At 45.2% G+C, this 20206-nt stretch overlaps 1 protein-coding gene across 1 annotated transcript in view; it reads right to left on the reverse strand.

Annotated features, from left to right (window-relative positions):
• Window positions 1-680: 680 nt before the first annotated feature.
• Window positions 681-20206, reverse strand: part of APCDD1L (APC down-regulated 1 like) — a 44487-nt gene continuing 24961 nt past the window's right edge. The window contains exons 2-4 of the mRNA XM_082226183.1: window positions 12047-12221; window positions 7119-7677; window positions 681-2022 (exon numbers count right to left, since the gene is read on the reverse strand). Coding sequence (XP_082082309.1) covers window positions 1252-2022; window positions 7119-7677; window positions 12047-12221 — 1505 coding nt within the window. The 3' untranslated portion in view covers window positions 681-1251. The remainder of the gene's footprint in view (window positions 2023-7118; window positions 7678-12046; window positions 12222-20206) is intronic.

The following is a 20206-nucleotide window of genomic DNA, read 5'->3' on the forward strand; positions in this document are numbered from 1 at the left end:
GACCTAAATCCCTAAGGAACTTGAGACTTGGCTACCTGGAAAAGACTCCTTATCCCATTTAAACCTTTCTATTCACTAAGATTTTTGGAGGAGGTCCTTCTGCGAATGCCATGACCTATATTAATCCATCTTGCAGCATCCAAAGGCAAGGGCATTTCCTTGGTGGCTTCTACATTGTAGAAGTCTCTGCTCTGAGATAAGGCACGTACTGATAGTAATGACTGTTTAAAACTGTGTTAAAACTCTATATTTATTCACCCATGCATTTAAAACTGTGTTAAAACTCTATATTTATTCACCCATGCATTTTCAGGCTATTGGTCTGCAGTTGTAGCTATTTCCCTGCCTAATGTATTTGGATAATTGATGATTGTATCCTGCATTGGAATTTACTTTTGAATTAAAAGGCGGTCTAAAAATATTTGAAACGAAATGTTTCGAAGTTGGCCTGTCTTTAAAATGACCAGATTAAAAAACAAAACAAACCAACAACTATGGTCCCTGGTTTGCTTGAGAGAACAAGGAAATATTAGCATGAAGTAAAACTAATCTCCAACAATCTGCCTGCTTGTGCGTATTAACTCTGTGCTATGGTATAGCTTTATGTGCAAACCCAGCCTCTGGGGTTGTTCTGTGCTGACCAAATTTACACCCTCACCTCCCCTGTTTAAGATAAGCAGTTGAATATGCAGGTACATTTCCTCACACATGGTACATTATATGGAAGCTGGATAACAGGATCCCCAATTCCAACTTTTATACTATTAACAGTTGGTATACATTGTGAACAAAATAGTAAATGATATGTCTCTATGACGCTAATCCAGAGCAACGAAACTGAAATTGTCCCATGAAAGCAGAATTGCTTCTTGATACATGAGAATTATTATTTTTTGTTTGGGTGGGTGGGGAGAAGAGGGTGAAGGTCTATCCTACAGCTACTGAAACGGGCCATTCTGGTGCGTTAGGTACAATTTAAGCCACCTGATCAGAAGCCGAAGGATGCCCTCTACATCAGAGACCAAGCAGCCCAGTTCAGATGCCCGTCTCCATACTTAGGCAGGTATGAAAGGGGAAAGCACATCCAACAGGCGTCACCTATCATTAAGAAAAAATGAGAGTGCGTATTGGCAAGGTAGAAAGCGAAACAGTTTCCCCAGTGTGCTCATTTTGTTGTGCATACATGTAAGTCTGAACGCTAAGGCTGCCTGGATTCCATGCAGCAGCTCAGTGACCAAAACATCTGGATTTCTAGTCCCACCTGACCAGATGCACAGCTAGAGATGCTAGCAGGGTTGCCCAAGGCAGTGTCTTCAGTGCCCCACTGTTGTTGCCCTCGCCTATTCTTCCCAGGTAACTTGGCTTGACGTGCCTCGCTAGGGCTCCTGAGGGGCCCCCGCACTGGACAAGAGGGGCCTGGTAGGACGTGGGCCGCTTGCTGGGTGTGCTGGGGCTTGACCCATCAGTCGGCCTCTCCCCGATGAAGAGCAAGCTGTGGTCCTTGGCATCCTGCTCGACTCGGAAGAGTTCGTACTCGGTGTGGGGCAGTCGGATCCCCAGCGCGGCGCATCCGTTCGTGTGAGTCACGTCCAGCTCTTGCCCGACGCTCCAGGCACCGGCTTCTCCGCAGCTCCCAAAGCTGGAGGAGTTCAGCATCGCCACAGTTACGGGATCCATCGGCGTCACCCGGGCGCGGGTCACCTTGAAGACGAGCTCGGTACCTCCTCGCACAATGAGGGACGCCGCTCCCTGGGTATAGTGGCCGAGAGCGTAGACGGTGAATGTCGGCTGCTTGCAGAGAGGGTCAGAGTAATGGTGGTAGTAGCCTTCCCAGCTGCGGTTGTTGGCGTGGAAGATGAAGTACCTTGTGAGGAAAAGCACGGCCGGGCGGACCTCGCAGCGAGTACTGACCCAGCGGCCGCTGAGCAGCATGGGGAGGTCCGGCTTGAGGGGTAATACTGGCGGGTGGTGTTCGTCAGCTCGGTATATAATCCCGCAGGCAGGGCACGGCTGGATGTGATGCTGCGGGAAGGGAAGGAAAAGACAAGTTCTCAGCAAGGCTTTTCATTGCTTGTTTAAAAACGGGCATGTTCTTTACCAAGGGAAGCTGCATTCCGCAAAGGGGAAGGAAGAGATTCAGCAGAAAACGTTAACTTCTGTTAGGGCATGAAAGACTAGAGGGAGGGAGCAAGGCTAAACTGTCCTTTTCCCTGGTTGTACCAGCCTCTTAAGCACGCGGGTGGTGCTGTGGGTTAAACCACAGAGCCTAGGACTTGCCGATCAGAAGGTAGGCGGTTTGAATCCCTGCGACGGGGTGAGCTCCCGTTGCTCGGTCCCTGCTCCTGCCAACCTAGCAGTTCAAAAGCACATCAAAGTGCAAGTAGATAAATAGGTACTGCTCCGGCAGGAAGGTAAACGGTGTTACCGTGCGCTGCTCTGGTTCGCCAGAAGCGGCTTAGTCATGCTGACCACACGACCCGGAAGCTGTACGCCGGCTCCCTCGGCCTGTAAAGCAAGATGAGCGCCGCAACCCCAGAGTCGGCCACGACTGGACCTAATGGTCAGGGGTCCCTTTAACTTTACTAGCCTCTTTGCTCTACTATTAGTAAAACATGTTTGCTGTTTTATTCTTCTTCTCCAACCAAAAAAAATAAAATCATATAGGTTTAGATTTTAAGGATAGAAAAGACCAGGGGTGTGGGAAGGTGCTTAAAAGACTGCAGGGGGAGGCAGAGACCCACAACAACAAATGTACATTTAGATCTCTCAGCAAATTTAAATCTCTCATCAAATTTAGGTGGTGATTTGGGTCTCACCAGCTCTATCCTTTGCAGGAGGCTCATAATGACTTATTTAAATTATCTGGCAAAATATAAGATGCAGCTACTTTTACTGGCCTAGGCTAAATTGTGAAATCCTGCAGGTTTTAGTATTTGAACGCCAGATAGGTGCCAACAGGGAGAAGGGTGTGGTGGCAAATACAGATTTTTTATATCAAAACATCAGAAGCCTGTGTCGGAATTCTACAGGGCAGGGGAAAGGTTTAACTTTTCAGAGTGGTATCTGGTAGTTTATTTAATGGTATAAAAGCAATTTCCTCTCTACCCCACTATGAGGAGCTAGCCTCATTTAATGTGGAAGTAATGTACATATTTTCATCTGACGTACACTAGGGGAATATAACCCGAAATGTTTCTAAGTCAGCATTAAAAACGTGTTCCTGTACTAATTATAGAAATGGGCAACATAACAATTTACAGCGAAGCGTATCTGCTTTCATAAGCCTGGGCTGCTGCATACAGTTGATTTCTGAAAGACGCCAGCCGTGTTTGCATGGGAATGAGATTTTAGTAACTCTGCACTTAGCAGGCAATTTGCATGTGCGCTGACTGAAGTCTGCAATAACCAAGCCATTTTCAACTCGCCTTACCGCAGCTGTCACTCTCGAGGAGCGTTGACGGTACACAGGGCATTGCAGCTAAATATTCCCAGCCTTTTTATTTTTAAAGCAGGAAATACTTTAATACTGGGAGATAATTTCCCAAGAGTGGTTTTTCTTTAAAACATATTTAAGAGAAAATCAAAGACGTTCCTCTGTGCAGAGCAGGGGGCTTGGAAGAAACCTCTGTTGTTTGTGATTGGTTCTGACCCACCAGCCGCCGGCTCTGGAGCAATTCGGCTGACTTGGTGGCTGATCTCGAGGTCGGTAAGCGAGCTGAACTTCTATGGGAGTGCAAGAAAAATGCAGAGAGGCAATTGCTGCCTTACACTGGCCGGGCTATGAATCCCAGACTCCAGTTCTCATCACTCTTTAGGCCACAATGGCTGAGGCTGATGGCAGCTGCAGTCCAATATCTGGAATATACCAGGTAGGATGCGGGTGGCGCTGTGGGTTAAACCACAAAGCCTAGGACTTGCCGATCAGAAGGTCGGTGGTTCGAATCCCCGCGACGGGGTGAGCTCCCGTTGCTAGGTCCCTGCTCCTGCCAACCTAGCAGTTCAAAAGCATGAAGCGCAAGTAGATAAATAGGTACCGCTCCGGCAGGAAGGTAAACGGCGTTTCTGTGCGCTGCTCTGGTTCCCCAGAAAGCAGCTTAGTCATGCTGGCCACATGACCCAGAAGCTGTATGCCGGCTCCCTCGGCCAATAAAGCGAGATGAGCACCGCAACCCCTGAGTCGGTCACAACTGGACCTAATGGTCAGGGGCCCCTTTACTTTTAACCAGGTTGGAAAGGCCAATCTCAATTTACAGTCTTTCCCAGTCCTGCTACCCAATATTTTTTTTAAACTCAAAATGCCTGGGAATGAAGTTGAGACCGGCGTACAAAAGAAAGTTATCTTCTACCTTGAACAATAGACTTCTTTCCTTTTAAAAGTGACAGGATGCGTGGAAACGTTTTTGGCTTCACAGGCCAGATCCTTAGAGTGTGCCAAATTTGGCAGGTGGGTGAGGCCTCCCACCTGTCGATCACATGACATCATAGCACCACATGACTGACCACGTGAGTGGTCTCACTTACCTTGTGTAGGGTTTCCAAGTGCACAACAGTTAGCTCTCTGTTGGATACTTGGGAACCTGCAGTGGCTTCAAAGCCCTTTTGCTGTTTGCAAAGGGCTTTAAGGCAGCCCCCATGCTCCCATTTCAGCCTCTGGAGATTCTTATCCGGATCTACTACCCACAACCACTCACTGAATAAAAGGAGAAGCGTGGAGCTGCTTCAAAGAGTGCTTTTGCAAAGTGCCTTATTAAACACAGGCTCAGCAGCTGATGAGTGGAGATGAAATCCTGATGGGCTAAACCCCCTCCCACCCATCAGCTGATGTCACCAATGGGTGTGAGGAAAATTGCCTCATGGAAACTGGAACCTCCTTGGCAGGCCACGATTGGCACAGAGACTGGCTGTTCTCCAATCTTGTTCTAGCCTCAAAGAATTTATGCTCCTTCTGACCCTTCTCCAAAGCTTGCCATAACCTGCCGTGCCCGTCCTTTGAATTATCTGCACATGCAAGTAAATACAAAGAGGGAACATACAACACTGTTGGACCATGTAGTCTATGTAGCTCAGAGTAGTCTGCACTGACGCGGACAGCAGCTCTCCTACCTCTCCTTGCCCTTCCCCGGGAGCCACCGGGAAACGAACCCAGGACCCCTTTGCATTCTAGAGAGAGTAACACACACACACACACACACACACACACACACCGGAGCTACTGTCCTCCCCCAAAGATTGGTAGCAAATAAATAAATAAAGGGTGGCCACGAAAGCAAGCCAAAAATCTGCAGACTCCTCTTCCTTGCCAAAAAACCTTTCTCACTTCCACTTACGTGAAACTCTTTCGAAGGAGGCAAGTGACACTGTCTAACTCTCCCCAGGCAGTGACATCATCCGCCAGCAACAAGCCGCGTAGAACTGTGAGCTGATTAATTGCAGCATTGCAGTGAAGTCACTGTATTTCAGCGCACCTCAGCTTGGGTTTTAAATTAATTTTCTTTTTTTTTAAGAAAGCAATTCGTGTTTACCATCTGGTTTAGCTCATATGTATATGGTTTTGGCCCAAGATGACTTGGCTTTAATGCCAATCTGAGCATGTGCCTCGGAAAGGTGGTTGTTTTTCGTCCTTCGCCTCGTCCTTCAAGAATCCCAGTGGCTGCAATATTGTGTAGGGGGGGGGCTGCTTTTCCTCCCCTCTCTTCACCTCAGCCCTGACTTTGGTCCCATCTGGCAACGGTCATGAGCCCTTTTCTGCTCATTGCTCCTTGTCCTATCTTGCAGTTCAATCACATTTCTCAATTGATTAGTTATGATTTTGATTAAAAAATACGCTCTGGGCATGAAACCAAGCTCCTGACAAAAAATTGGGGGGTGGGGTGGAGAGAGAAAGAAACCAAGGCCGGCTTGTTTCAGCTGCACTGGAAGTTGCGTTCTGTATATCCCAGGCCTGCCGCCCGTAATTACATTCAGGGCTATTTCCTCTGGTAATGGCATTCTCTGCTAAGGGATAATGGTTTATTGGATAATGTTTCTCTGCCCCCCACCCTTTTTCTGCTCCTCTTTTTTTCATAAGAACTAGAGGAGGACCAGTCAGAACTGAGACCCCATAAGGTAACATCAGTGTCCACTGAGCCTGCCATCCCCTCCAGACCAGGGTTTGGGGGGGTATTATTATTCTTATTAGGGACACGGGTGGCGCTGTGGGTTAAACCACAGAGCCTAGGACTTGCCGATCAGAAGGTTGGCAGTTCAAATCCCCGCGACGGGGTGAGCTCCCGTTGCTCGGTCCCTGCTCCTGCCAACCTAGCAGTTCGAAAGCACGTCAAAGTGCAAGTAGATAAATAGGTACCGCTCCAGCGGGAAGGTAAACTGCGTTTCTGTGTGCTGCTCTGGCTCACCAGAAGCGGCTTACTCATGCTGGCCACATGACCCAGAATCTGTACGCCGGCTCCTTCGGCCAATAAAGCGAGATGAGCGCCGCAACCCCAGAGTCGGTCACGACTGGACCTAATGATCAGGGGTCCCTTTACCTTTATTATTATTATTATTATTATTATTATTATTATTATTATTATTTACACCACACCCATCTGTCTGGGTTGCTCCAGCCACTCTGAGCGGCTCCCAAAAGAATATTAAAAACACGATAAAACATCAAACATTAAAAACTTCCCTAAACAGGGCTGCCTTGAGATGTTTTCTACAAGTCAGATAGTTGCTTATTTCCTTGACGTATGATGGCAGGGCGTTCCACAGGGCGGGCGCCACTACCGAGAAGGCCCTCTGCCTGGTTCCCTGTAATCTCACTTCTTGCAGTGAGGGAACCGCCAGAAGGTCCTTGGAGCTGGAGCTCAGTGTCTGAGCTGAACGATGGGGGTGGAAATGCTCCTTCAGGTCTACTGGGCCGAGGCTGTTTAGGGCTTTCAAGGTCAGCACCAACACTTTGAATTGTGTTTGGAAACGTATATCTGAGGGGCGCAGTCCTTCCTGGGCAATTTTGTAATGGCCAGGTCTGCTCAAGGTTTTGGGAACCAAGCCTTATGAGGAACGGTTGAGGGAGTTGGGTATGTTTTAGCCTGGAAGATCCCATCTGGCCACAATCCCACACGAGATGTACCCCTTACCATCGCATTCTGCAGGGGGCGCTGGTATCCTGTTGGCCGATAATGGAGCCTCTCCGACCACTCCGTGTGGATGTCCCCCAGATACAGCTCCTCCACCTCCCTGCTCCCCTGGCTCTGCTGAAGGAACAAGGGCTGCTGGTACTTCTCCACTCGTACGAGGCTGAGTTCGTGCATGGCAAAGCCAAGGCCCGCGGTGCAATCCCACTCTGCTTTGGCACTCAGGAGCTCATAGAGGGCACCGGGAGCCCAAGTCCGCCCAGCCGGCGAGAAGCCGCTGCAGTGCTCTCCCGACGTCTGGTTGATGCGAGCCACTGTTTCCCGCATGGCCCTCTGGCTGTGGAAGACAATGCCAACTTTGTGGAGGTGGTAATCTGCTTCCGTGGCTCCCCTGGTGATCCAGGAGGCTTGGCGGAGCCTGACTTTCCCTTTGATGACCAGGGAGTAAGAGGGGTCCCGGCAGGAAGGGTCCCGGTAGTAGAACTGATAGGCTTTGAAGAGGCGGTTGGCGTAGAACATATAGGACCGGGTGAGAAATTCAGGTCCTGGACGTACCTCACACCTGAGAACGAAGAGGGATGTTTTGGTTAAATTACAGCCCTTGCAATCTATCTCCCCTAATATATACTATATTGATGAATGTGCTAGAAAAACGGAAACTTCATTACTTGTTTTCTGATTGTTGCATAGCATAACTTGGAGCTCAAAGGGAATTCCAGTTGGGAAAACACTGACAGATTGTCACAATAGGCATGGGCTGCTATGGCTCAAGAATCACGTTATGCCAACAAATTGTTGAAATATGTGGCATATAGGAATGAAATATGGTCATCTTACTATCTTAGCTTAGGAGGTTTTAAGAACTGGGATGGGGAAACAGAATGGGTGTGTGAGAGGGTCTTTTCTGTGGTGGCCTCCCTTCTGAGATGCATCTGGGTTTGACACTGTATGTATACAGTTCAACATCAGAGACCTTTTTGCAGAGACCTCTGGTGGTGGAAGATGGGATCATAATTTATTGTTACATGGTGTATTTGAACTGACCTGTATGTGACCTACTCTTAGACTGTGTGGTGAAGGGCCGGCTACGAAGGTCCATTAATTAACAAATGTTTTATGCATTTTTCCTTGAAGATATGCAAAGTTTTCATTAGCATTTTGAATTCAGGGCATCTCAAGAATGTCTTTCAAACGGAACAAACAAAGCAAGGCAAATTGGTGTACCATATCTAATTTGATATAATTCAACCAACAACATTTAATTATCTAAATTAAATTTCCTTGGTCATAAAGGAGAGCCAGTGTGGACCGCTGCCTAGACTAACCCCATGGGTGCTCCCCAATGCTTCTTGGAGGAAGGATGCAATATTTATTTCAAGTACACAAACTTCTTTTTTTTAAAAGCAGCAACCCATGGAGCTCCCCTCAACTCCCCAGAGCAGATTTTACAAGGCATGCAGGGCTGGGAAGTTCCACTGCAAAGCTAAAACTCCTTGTGCAAGTGGAGCGGTTTAACTGGATACCACCCATGTAAACTGTCCCCCACCCCAAACTGAATGCGGCCTAATGAACACATATTTTGGCTTACCAGGTGCTTGGATCCCCTGTGCCTGTTTTTTTTACAGCCCCAGGTAGGCAATATCAGCAGCAAATAGGATTATCAGGTCTCCAGTGGGCAATCCCATATGGCTAGTGAGTAGCAGATAGTTACAAGTTCGGCAGGGCCTGAATTTTATTAAGTTCTGGTGCTTCACTTTGGGCAGGCCTTATAGAGATTGGCCCCCTCCAGAGGATAGAGAGGAAGTCAACATAGTGCTAAACAGATGGCTCCATCAGCATTCCTGCTTGCCTCATGGAACAATCTGCCCTTTTCACATAACTTGTGTGCCGTTCCAGGGCGAGATTGATATATGAATAAATATGGACAGATACCGTCCTACCTACTACTACTAATGCTTATAATTTTATTATTTATGCTCCACCCATCTAGCTGGAGGAAGGGTTGATAAAATTATTGGACTTAGCTGAGATGGCAAAGTAAATGTGTTTAATCAGTGAAAAATCATTATTGATATTTATTAAGAATCAGAAACCCTTTATGCATGAACTTGTAATACCTGGATTTGAGAAAAATTTAACACCGATTGAGAGAGAGAGGTTTCAGAATGAGACAGGTTTAACAATGGTTAAGAAAGTGAAATACCTGGGGATTAACATGACAGCAAAAAATGGGAATTCATTTAAAGACAATTACGAAAAATGCTGAAGTGAAAAAAGATTTAGAAATTTGGTCAAATTTGAAGCTTTCACTGCTAGGCCGTATTGCTGCGATAAAAATGAATGTATTGCCTAGAATGTTGTTTCTGTTTCAAACATTGCAAATTTTGGACAAAATGGATTGCTTCAAGAAGTGGCAGAGAGATATCTCTAGATTTGTCTGGCAGGGCAAGAAGCCTAGAATAAAATTTAAAATACTAACAGATGCAAAGGAAAGAGGTGGATTTGCCCTGCCAGACCTTAAACTTTATTATGAATCAGCAGCTTTTTGCTGGTTGAAAGAATGGCTGCTTCTTGAAAACACAGACATTTTGGATTTAGAGGGTTTTAATAATGTATTTGGATGGCATGCATACTTGTGGTAAGATAAGGTCAAAGCACATAAAGCATTAAAAAACCGTATTGTCAGGAAAGCATTGTTTAATGTTTGGATAAGATATAAGGACCTACTGGAAAACAAAACCCCAAGGTGGCTGTCACCGATGGAAGCGAAAGCTCAGAAAAAGCTCAATATGGAGGTCAAATGGCCGAAATATTGGGAAATTTTGGAAGAAGAGGGAGATAGACTGAAATTGCAGAGTTTTGAGAAATTAAAAAACAAAGTGCGAGACTGGCTTCATTATTATCAGATAATGGAGGCATACAATTTGGACAAGAAAATTGGCTTCCAGGTGGAAAAATCAAAATTAGAAACAGAACTGCTAGAACCCAAAACTAAGATTTTGTCAAAGATGTATAACTTGCTGTTGAAATGGAATACACAGGATGAAACGGTGAAATCTGCTATGATTAAATGGGCACAAGACGTTGGGCATAACATAATGATGGCTGACTGGGAACAGTTATGGACCACAGGTATGAAATTCACGGCATGTAATGCCTTAAGAGAGAATATTATGAAAATGATATACAGGTGGTACATGACACCAGTCAAGCTTGCAAAAATCTATCATTTGCCCGATAATAAATGTTGGAAATGTAAAGAAACTGAAGGCACATTCTTTCACCTTTGGTGGACATGCCCAAGGATTAAGGCTTTCTGGGAGATGATTTATAATGAAATGAAAAGGGTATTTAAATACACCTTTCTGAAGAAACAAGAGGCCTTTCTTCTGGGCATTGTCGGCCAATTGGTGTCAAAGAAGGACAGAACTTTTTTTATGTATGCCACAATAGCAGCAAGAATACTTATTGCAAAGTATTGGAAGACACAAGATCTACCCACTCTGGAAGAATGGCAGATGAAGGTGATGGACTATATGGAACTGGCGGAAATGACTGGCAGAATCCGAGACCAGGGAGAAGAGTCGGTGGAAGAAGATTGGAAGAAATTCAAAGACTATTTACAGAAATATTGCAAAATTAATGAATGTTAGAATGATGTCAGAATGAAGTTAAGTGGTTTAAGCAGCAATGTTATAAAGGTGTATGTAAAATGGATCGTTAACAGATGAGAATCCAAAGTTATAATATATTATGTTAAAGGACTAAGATAAAAACAAAGAGGGAAAGAAATTGCTGAATTAACTAACTGAATTGGAATACAAAAAAGGGAGGTGTGAGGAGGTCAGGGAAACAAGGAAATGAATGTAAGGTATGGAAAGACTGATGTATTTTTTTAAGTGTTTTTTATCTTTTTTGTATTTTTTCTTTTATTTTTACTTTTGTCTTTCTTTTCTTCTTTTTTTATTCATGTAATTTTTTTTCTTTGAAACCTTAATAAATATCATTTTTTAAAAAAAAGATTTGAAGATTGAAAAAATATTGGCTTATAGAAAATAGAAGAGTCGCAGAACTCCCACTCCTATTTAAGATTTCCAAATTCTCTGTTTGCAAGTTAAGGAGTACTTTTTCTATAAAGAGAAACAGAAAATAAAGTCCCCTGGCCGCAAGGAGTCATGCACAGGCCCCGCAAAGAGAAGTGATGAACAAAGTACACACTGGAAATATTTCCTAATAGACCATCCTCTAACACAGAACTCTGAACCTGGATAGCTCAGTTGGTTGGAGTATGGTGCTTTAGTGTATGAGTGGCACTGCTAGATTTGGGGCTCCGTGCAGTTGCCAAAGAAGGCAAAGCAATTTGGAGCTCAGACGTTCACTGTCTTTCAAACTGGAATAAGCAACAAAAGAAAGAAATGTTTTCTATTAGTCAAAATTCCCCACCTGCAATTAAATACAGAAGAGATAGTGTATTCAACAGCTTTTTTATATATATAAACATTTTGTTGATTTTCACAAAATTATAAACAAAACAAACAAATAAACAAACAAACATGGATCATAACCTTATTAAAATTACACTTATTAACATTATTAAGCGACTTCCTCGCTTCCCCTTGGTTGAATTTCCATGCACTTCCTTTTAATGCTTTTCCAAATCAAAGTTCTTATAAAATTTAACTAAAACATTAACATTGTTATATCTTTTAATTTTAAAATTAAACATATTGATTCATCACTTAACTTATATGAAATCCTAAGCCAATTAAGTATCTGCAAGCTATTTCCAATTAATTTAATTTTACATATTTAACTAAATAACCATTAAATTTTGTCCATTCTTCCTGATACTCCTCCTCCTTCTGGTCGCGGACTCGATAGTGTATTCAGGAACTGCACATTTACCCTTTACACTGCTACAAACTCCTTACCCTGTTGAAATCCAGTGACCTTCCAGCCTGGGAGGCAGGACAGCTGAAATTCTAGCACCATCCTGGAGGTGGCGCAATTGATGCTGGCACTGCGGCTCCCACCGCAGTTTTCCTGGACCGAGCTGGTCTGTGTGAGATGGAGGGACATCCCACAGCTTCTTCCCAGATGTGTAAGCTAGAGAGAGAGAGAGAGAGAAATCAGATTTTTTTAAAAAGACACACATACAGGTGCTCTTTCACCTAATAAAAAGCCCCCTCATCACGGCATCTGCCTACAGGCATTCTTTGCCTCTCTGGTAATTTATAGATGTAGAATTTACAGATGCAAAATTTAGCTGCAAAATACACTGCGCTCTCTGTCTTGGCTGCAGTGAAGACAAACTCCTTAGATTATGTCACTGTTGTGCCCATTTTACAAATGGGAAGCGCGGCCTGATAGAGAATGAACGAGAGAGAGAGAGAGAGAGAGAAAGGGAAACTGGCTTCCTTGCAGAAGATGTTAGGACTGCAACTTTTAATCATTTTTAAAATATTACTAAAAAAATGTGAGTTGTAATTAGCACTGCACGAACAGAGTTTCACTTGCACAAATGGACTCCCCCTCCCCTCCTTGTGCACAACTAAGTGGCCGTGTTCACACTGTACGTTTAAAGCATCATGATACTACTTTAAGCACTCGTGGCTTCTCCCAAAGAACTCTGGGAGCTGTAGTTTGTGAAGGACGCTTGGAGTTGTTAGGATACCCTGTTCTCCTCCCAGAGCTACAATTCCCAGTGTGGCTGAGCAATCGATCCCTCATCACAGAGAACTCTGGGAAGTATAGCTCTGAAAGGAGAATGGGGGGGGGGGGTGTCTCCTAACAATCCCCAGGACCCTTAACAAACTATTTTTCCCAGGACTGTTTGAGGGGAGAAGATGAGGAAGTCATCTGTGAAAGCCAAACACCAGACTTGCCTCTAGTTTAATAATTCTATTTGCAAAACTTCTCCCACAAACATTTTTTTTTGTGTGTGTGTGCACACCGTTTTAATGCATATGTGTATTTGTGTGCACAAATTTAATTTAATAAACTGATTGGTTTCAGGTTTCTTCAACTAGGCAGCAGCCCCATTATAGGTTTTCATGATTTGTGTTTTTGGTATATACCCTTTCTCTCTCTGAAAGTTTATCAAGTGGAAAGGTGAGATATAAGTATTTTATATGAAAGAGATTAAATAAATCCATCCGTCTAATCTGTGGCACAACAACAAGGCTATCTCTCTCTCCTTGGATATCTAGCCAGGTGGCTCTAGATTAGACTTCTTTGCCTCTGTTTCCAACAGTGTGGTTCTAATTTACAGGATACATAACTTTCTAGTACTCAGCAAGAAAGACCCTGGCCATTTCAGTGGGGGTGCTGGCTTAGCTCTAATTTAAGCACCAGGATCACAGATCTATTTGCTATCCTCTGGCTAAATATAGAGCAACTATGTAGACAGTTGGAAAAAAAAGCATTTGCTTCCAGAAAGGGAGACCTGAAGGTCCGGGTCTCAAGGAAGGCCAACAGGTGGCAACGGAAACAGGAGCAGAGAAACGTGAAAAGGCCACAGTCCCCAAATCTGAGTAGCACCCAGCAGATCGTGAAACAGTTTCTAACACTGCACTGTTGGCAAGAGAACAATATAATTACTTTTTGAGAAATGCATAAAATACTTCATTTTTTTAAAATGCATTTTTAATAACATGCAATAACCTAAATATGTAATTGTATACTGAACATCATAGAAATGATAAAAAATATGTGATAATGCATATAATAGATATTACTAGATATTGTTACAGGTCATGGGTGCTGGGGTTTGTGGGTGCAAGTCGCACGCAATTCTTAGAATTAGTAAAAGTTAGAAGTAATCAAGGTTTGATTAAACTGTGCCAAACACAGAAAATTCTGGATTTAGTTTATGCTAATGAGCCAGGCTAACTGAGCAGGGCCAGATGAATGTAAGTAATGTCCATAAAGAACAAAGACCAGCAATGGCCCGTCAAGGAAACCATCAAGAGAGAGTGGACACTGCCAGACCAGGAGGGGAGAGACCTCCTTCCAGCTGTGTGTTACTGGAGACCAAAGGGCTGCAGGATTTCGGTGTGGCTGGCCTAAGCGAACAGAAAAATGGCCAGTTTTGCAAGCAGAACACAATGCGGGCTGGAGGGGGAAAGCTGCAACAAAGAGACGCAAGATGGCTTTCTGCTGTTCTCTGAATGCCGTGCTGCGCCGGGGATGTGGAATCCCATCACGTGGGTTCAGGTTGTAGATACAGTCGTACCTTGGAACCCAAACACCTTGCAAGTCGAAGGTTTTGGCTCCTGGACACAGCAAACCTGGAAGTGAGTGTTCCGGTTTGCGAACGTTCTTTGGAACCCAAACGTCCGACACGGCTTCCGCAGCTTCCGATTGGCTGCAGATTGGTTTTCCGAACATTCTGGAAGTCGAATGGACTTCCGAAACGGATTGTGTTTGGCTTCCGAGGTACCAAAGTAAGTGTAAATAAGCAATAGATCACTGTCTCTCTGTTGTGCCTCATTCTCCCAGAAGGGAACGCAGACTCTGGTAAACACACCTGCAACCCCTGGAATCTTCCACCTGGAGATTGGGGTTGGCATGTAACAATACCATATAAAACAGTGAAGAAGTGATTTGATAATACATTTAAAATACTGTTAGAAAGCCTAACAGTATTTTAGGGACGCGGGTGGCGCTGTGGGTTAAACCACAGAGCCTAGGGCTTGCTGATCAGAAGGTCGGCGGTTCGAATCCCCATGACGGGGTGAGCTCCCGTTGCTCGATCCCAGCTCCTGCCAACCTAGCAGTTCGAAAGCACATCAAAGTGCAAGTAGATAAATAGGTACCACTCTGGCAGGAAGGTAAACGGCGTTTCCGTGTGCTGCTCTGGTTCGCCAAAAGCGGCTTAGTCATGCTGGCCACATGACCTGGAAGCTATACGCCGGCTCCCTCGGCCAATAAAGCGAAATGAGCGCCACAACCCGAGTCGGCCACGACTGGACCTAATGGTCAGGGGTCCCTTTACCTTTACTAGAAAGCCTTTATGGTGTGTCTCTGGGGATCTGTTGCTGGGGCTCGTGAGAAGGAGAATAATGTTGCAATCAGGCTTGTGGGTTTAATGTCTGTTTCCTCATTTGTTCCCTTCCCAAAGCGAGGTCTAGGGAGATCCCCAAGTTTCTGGGAACATATGGCTCCGTCAGCCATTACATGCAGCAAGACATTTTAAAAGGCTGACTATTTTGGTGTGCTAACCAAATCAAGATCCGAGTTACACAAAGCTCCGCAGCGGCCAGAGTGGAACTATTAAAAGCTGAGCGCGCGTACAAACAGAACCACTTTGAAACGTGTCCAATAAACAATCCCGTTTTAATTTAATAGGTTTCTAGCCTGCCCGATCTCTAGACACTCCCCCCTCCTCCCAACCCTGCCTCCTCTCCCTTGCCAAATTTACTGCTGATGGGCAACAGCTGAATTGCAACACAGGAACATAAAGCCTTTCCTGTTGCCCTTTTACAAGGACAGTAATCTTGTCACTTACCTAATTTCCTGTAGCAGCGGATGTTACTGGCTTAGGCAATGGGAGAATAGGCAGCCAAACCAAGCCTTTAACTTGATAGTTTTGAAAAAAAAATACACAACAGAAGTCGTTGAGGCTTCTACTAGTGGAAGAGAGATAGTGCCCTGGTCTCTAACACCAGTGTCTTTTTCTGAATAAGCTTTTCCTCCAGGTTTTCAGTCATTTGAGCTAACCCCCTGCCACTCCTCCTCCTCCTCCTCCTCCTCCTCCTCATTATTATTATTATTAATTATTCTCTAAGTTTGAATCAATGTAGAATAAGGGACAAACTGTGGACCAGGACTAAGGAAGCTGGTTTTCACATTCCTTTTGGGCAATAAACTTTCCAAGGTGGCCCCAGACCACATTTCAGAAGTATTTCTCTTACAGCTTCTATTTGCCCATCTGTAAAATGGGGACATTAACGAATTTGATTTTTCTCTGCCATAAACCGCTAGCTGGCTAGGGTTCTGAAAAATGAGGTGGGAGCTGCTGCTAAAAACACGAGTTCTGTAATCTATTTGAATGTCTTGCATTTGTTTTTCACCTACAGTAGGTATCTGTTTTTACATACATACATATAGAAATAATTTTTCTCATGGTTTGGCTTGTTTTCCTTATGAATGGAGTGTTAATATGCAACTTATTGTACCTGTTTATATGATTTTTGGAACTTTTGTATATTGTTGGTTTTCTCTGTTTATTTTTACTACTCCACACAAACACCCACCCCTCACCCCCCGCCTGCTCTTGGATTGAAAATATTCAGTGACGAGTGGGTTAGAAATACTGTAAATAACAAACAAACAAACAAACAAACAAACAAACACTATTTTGATGGGCACTTCCTGTAGATTGGCCACATATCCTACTATGCCTAGGACTCTCTTTGAAGTGCTGTTCAACGACAGTCTTGTATTTGAAAGAGCCCTCTGTTATTTGAAGTCCAGGTAAAAGACAGCGAACCATAAGAAAGAGCCTTGACCCGGGGTCCCCAAACTAAGGGCCATGGACCGGATAAGGCCCGAGGGACTCGTTTATCCTGCTGCCTGCTGCCTGCTTCTACCAGCACTGCACTGTTGCCCACTTCCAGGTCTGAGGAGCACTGGAAATAGCTTCTGCACATGCGTAAGCGTTATTTGTGCATGCGCAAGTGTTATTTCCGGTGCACATACAGGTTGGAGGAGGCCTGTGCACATGCACACAAGCTATTTCCGATGCTCCTCTGACCCGGAAGTGCGCTGGAAGTGCGCTGGAAAGAGCCCTCCGCCCGGTGTAAGTTTGCTGACCCCTGGCCTTGACATTCCCAGTCCAGTGTGGTGTAGTGGTTAGAGTGTTGCACGATAGACCAGGGTTCAAACTCCCACTCAGCCAGGAAGCTCCCCGGGTAACCTTGGGCCAGTCACCGCCTCTCAGCCTAACCTAGCACCACAGGGTTGTGGTGCAGATTAAATAAGGGGAGATCTATGCATGCTGCCCTCAGCTCCCTGGAGGGACACCAATGTTGGAACATTGTGGGAAATTAAACCGGTGGGTGGCTCACAGTGGCCAGCAACCTATACAGGGAACAAGTGGGGGGGCAGCAACCGCAGTGGGCCCTCTTGGGGTTTTGGAGGCGCAGTAGCCTGTCCCAAGATGCTGGATCCTGCCACAGGCTGTGAACCCAAAGACTTTATTTTACTTAAATGAGTAAAAATACATCCCTGCTACAAACAGTAATAAAAAAAAGTCTCAATGTGCAGTGCTAATGGACCAGAATCACTTACTGTTTACATCAGTATATACACACTTGAATCAGTGTAGTTATTCCAGATGTTTACTACTGATGGCTTAGCGCCGAAATGTTTGCGCATGCTAACATTTCTGAGCCAATGTGTGGCGCTGCTCTTTGACTGAATCCTTATTATGTCTCCTTGGCAGAGGCAGCAAGCCGGCATTGTTTTGAATCACAGACACTTTGGCAAGATAATCACAGGGCTCCGACACATTGAAGAAGGGAAAAGGTTGTGTTTTCTTTCTTTCCTAATAGAAGATAAGACTTGGCAAAGGGGAAAAAGTGAAAGCGCAACCGGCTAAGATGTTTTTACTTCTGGGAGAATCTGTATTGCATTGTGCTTGTGGCAGTGAAGCTTCTAACATCGACTGAATGAAGTGAGAACGCTCATAAAAATTCCAACTGGTCAAAGAACAAAGCTCAGAGAATATTTGCAGTCCAAATTCTTTCAGGGGGGGGGGGAGGTTGTCAGTTTGGCTGGGACTGAATCCTCAGGCAAGCTAAAGGCAAGGAGTCCAGAGGCAAGGTGGCTGCAGGAAGGGAACAGAGCAGGCAATGGACTGAGAGAACAAGGCTATCAATGGCTTCTAGCAAGGGTAGATGTAGTTGAAATCCACTGCCAGAGCCAGTGAATCACAAATGAAGAGAGTACACCTGGTTGGCTGTTGTGAGAACAAGATGCTGGACTGGACGGGCCTTTGGCCTGATCCAGTAGACTCTGCTTGTGCCCTTTGGACGGAGGGCCAGGAAGCAAAGTGCATGTGCTGGGCCTGGGGGTAACCTGAGCAATGCGGTCCAGGTCCAGTCCCGAATCCAAGGGTTCTGTGAGGAGTCAGTCCGACAGGGCCAAGGCAGGACACGAGGCAGGAAACCAGGCAAGGTCAGGCACAGGATCACAGGCAGGTTCTGGCAAACAGCAACGTTGCTCCTGCAACCTGGGGATGGATCCGACAGCCTTTTATCTCTGATGGGGTAACGGCCGGTTCTGATCCCCTGGTGACTTACCTCCCTGTCTCGCCCGAAGGCGAGCACTCCTCCTGCGAGTACTCAGTTCTCTCCTTCTCTCAGACTTTCGTCTCTGCAGCTCGGGAGATGTCGGTGGGTTACTAGACCCAGAGGCCGCCTCCGCCTCTCCTGACCGAACCGGTAGTGGAGCAGCTGTAAGTGATGGCCCGGCTGAAGGCAATGAGGTCATCCCCACATCTGGAGCCAGGGCAGGCTCAGGCCCCTGACTCGGCACAGCTGGTGCTTCGGCCCAGCTGGTGGAACAGGTTGCAGGGGAACCTGTGCAGACTGGGGCTCTTCAGAATCAGGCCCCAGACTCAGTTCAGATTCCGCTTGAGGCTAAGGATCCGGTTCAGACTGAGACGACTCTGGTTCCAAGTCCGAGCCCGAGTCCCAGGCCATCACAGTGCAGTTAGTATGGGCCCTAGCAGAGCTGATGTACCTGGACGCACAACTCCCCCATCAACTGACCTGGCCATCTTAATAAAGGCAACGCGTTCCAAGAAACAATGAAAGGTGGGGTTAAGGAGCTCTGTTTCACATATATGGAAGAGATAGGGATGGAGAAGAATTTTGGAAATGGGAGAGTTGGAAACGAACTCCAATTTCAGAAATCACCAGGCCATTAATAGCCAAGTCCAACCTCGGCTCCTAATGGTTCAGCCCCAGCCTTCTTGCCTCCCAATTTTCCTCCTTCTACTGGGGGAGAAATAACAGCAGCTGAGGCTAAAGCCAAGATATGGAAGCTGCCTTATACCAGATCAGACCATTGGTCCATCTAGGTTAGGACTGAAGAGCAGCGGTTTTAGACAGCCCTTCCTAGAGGTGCTGTCGATAGAATTTGTGACCCTTCCCTTCCCCACAACATGAACGCTGGGGGCTGAAAAAACCCCCAAAACCAACCCTCCCTTCTCATTAGCTAGGAGGAATGAAAGAAAGAAGAACATCTCAAATTTAAGCTAACGGCCATTGTCTGTTTTTCTGCAGTCAGTAATGACTTTTGAGCCCAAGACTCATTTTCCAGAAGGAATAATTTTATAAAAACAATGGTTCCTAGATCTGGAGGGTTCAAGCATGTTTGAATGCTTTCATTTCCGTGAGCTGGAAATGTAGAAAGAGCTTTAGACACCTTCAACTGACACTGTCCCTTAACCAAATTAAGTCTGGGAAATGTTGGCAGTGCGGGTTTGGAGAATTTCTGGGGAAAGCCGGAAATAATCCCAAGAATACTGAAAGGAAAAAGTCCCTTTTGGTAGGATAGAGGAGTTTTAAGCATAAAGCTCTCTGATACAAACTACGGAAGTGATAGTAGAAATCTATGTTGTACTTCCAGACTTCGCCACAAGGGGGCAGTTTAAGGAGAAATGCTCACCAGGCAACTGTCATGGCCAAAGGTCATGATGAGAATGACTTTTAGCACACCAAGAATGAATATAAAGGAGAAGGAGATAGCTGAATTATGGTGATCATAAAAACCTTTGAGTGGCGATTATTCTGAATCAGGCCAATGTTCCACCTAGTTTAGTAATAAATAAATAATAATAATAATAATAATAATAATAATAATAATAGGTGCTGGGGATTGAATGGAATGCATTATCTGAAATCCTGAACAAAAGCACTCCATGCCGCAACATTTTGTTGCAGGGCCCCACTTGTACCTATTGACTCTTTTAAATTGCTGTTAAAAACTGTGCAGGCACGAACTTGAGACCAGCTCTTTCAGTGCTAAGCACACAAACAAACACTAACAAATACAAAGTCTGAGGGAATAATTACACATCA

Source organism: Podarcis vaucheri, assembly GCF_965113315.1.
Source record: "Podarcis vaucheri genome assembly, chromosome: 6".
Taxonomy (NCBI): Eukaryota; Metazoa; Chordata; class Lepidosauria; order Squamata; family Lacertidae; genus Podarcis; species Podarcis vaucheri.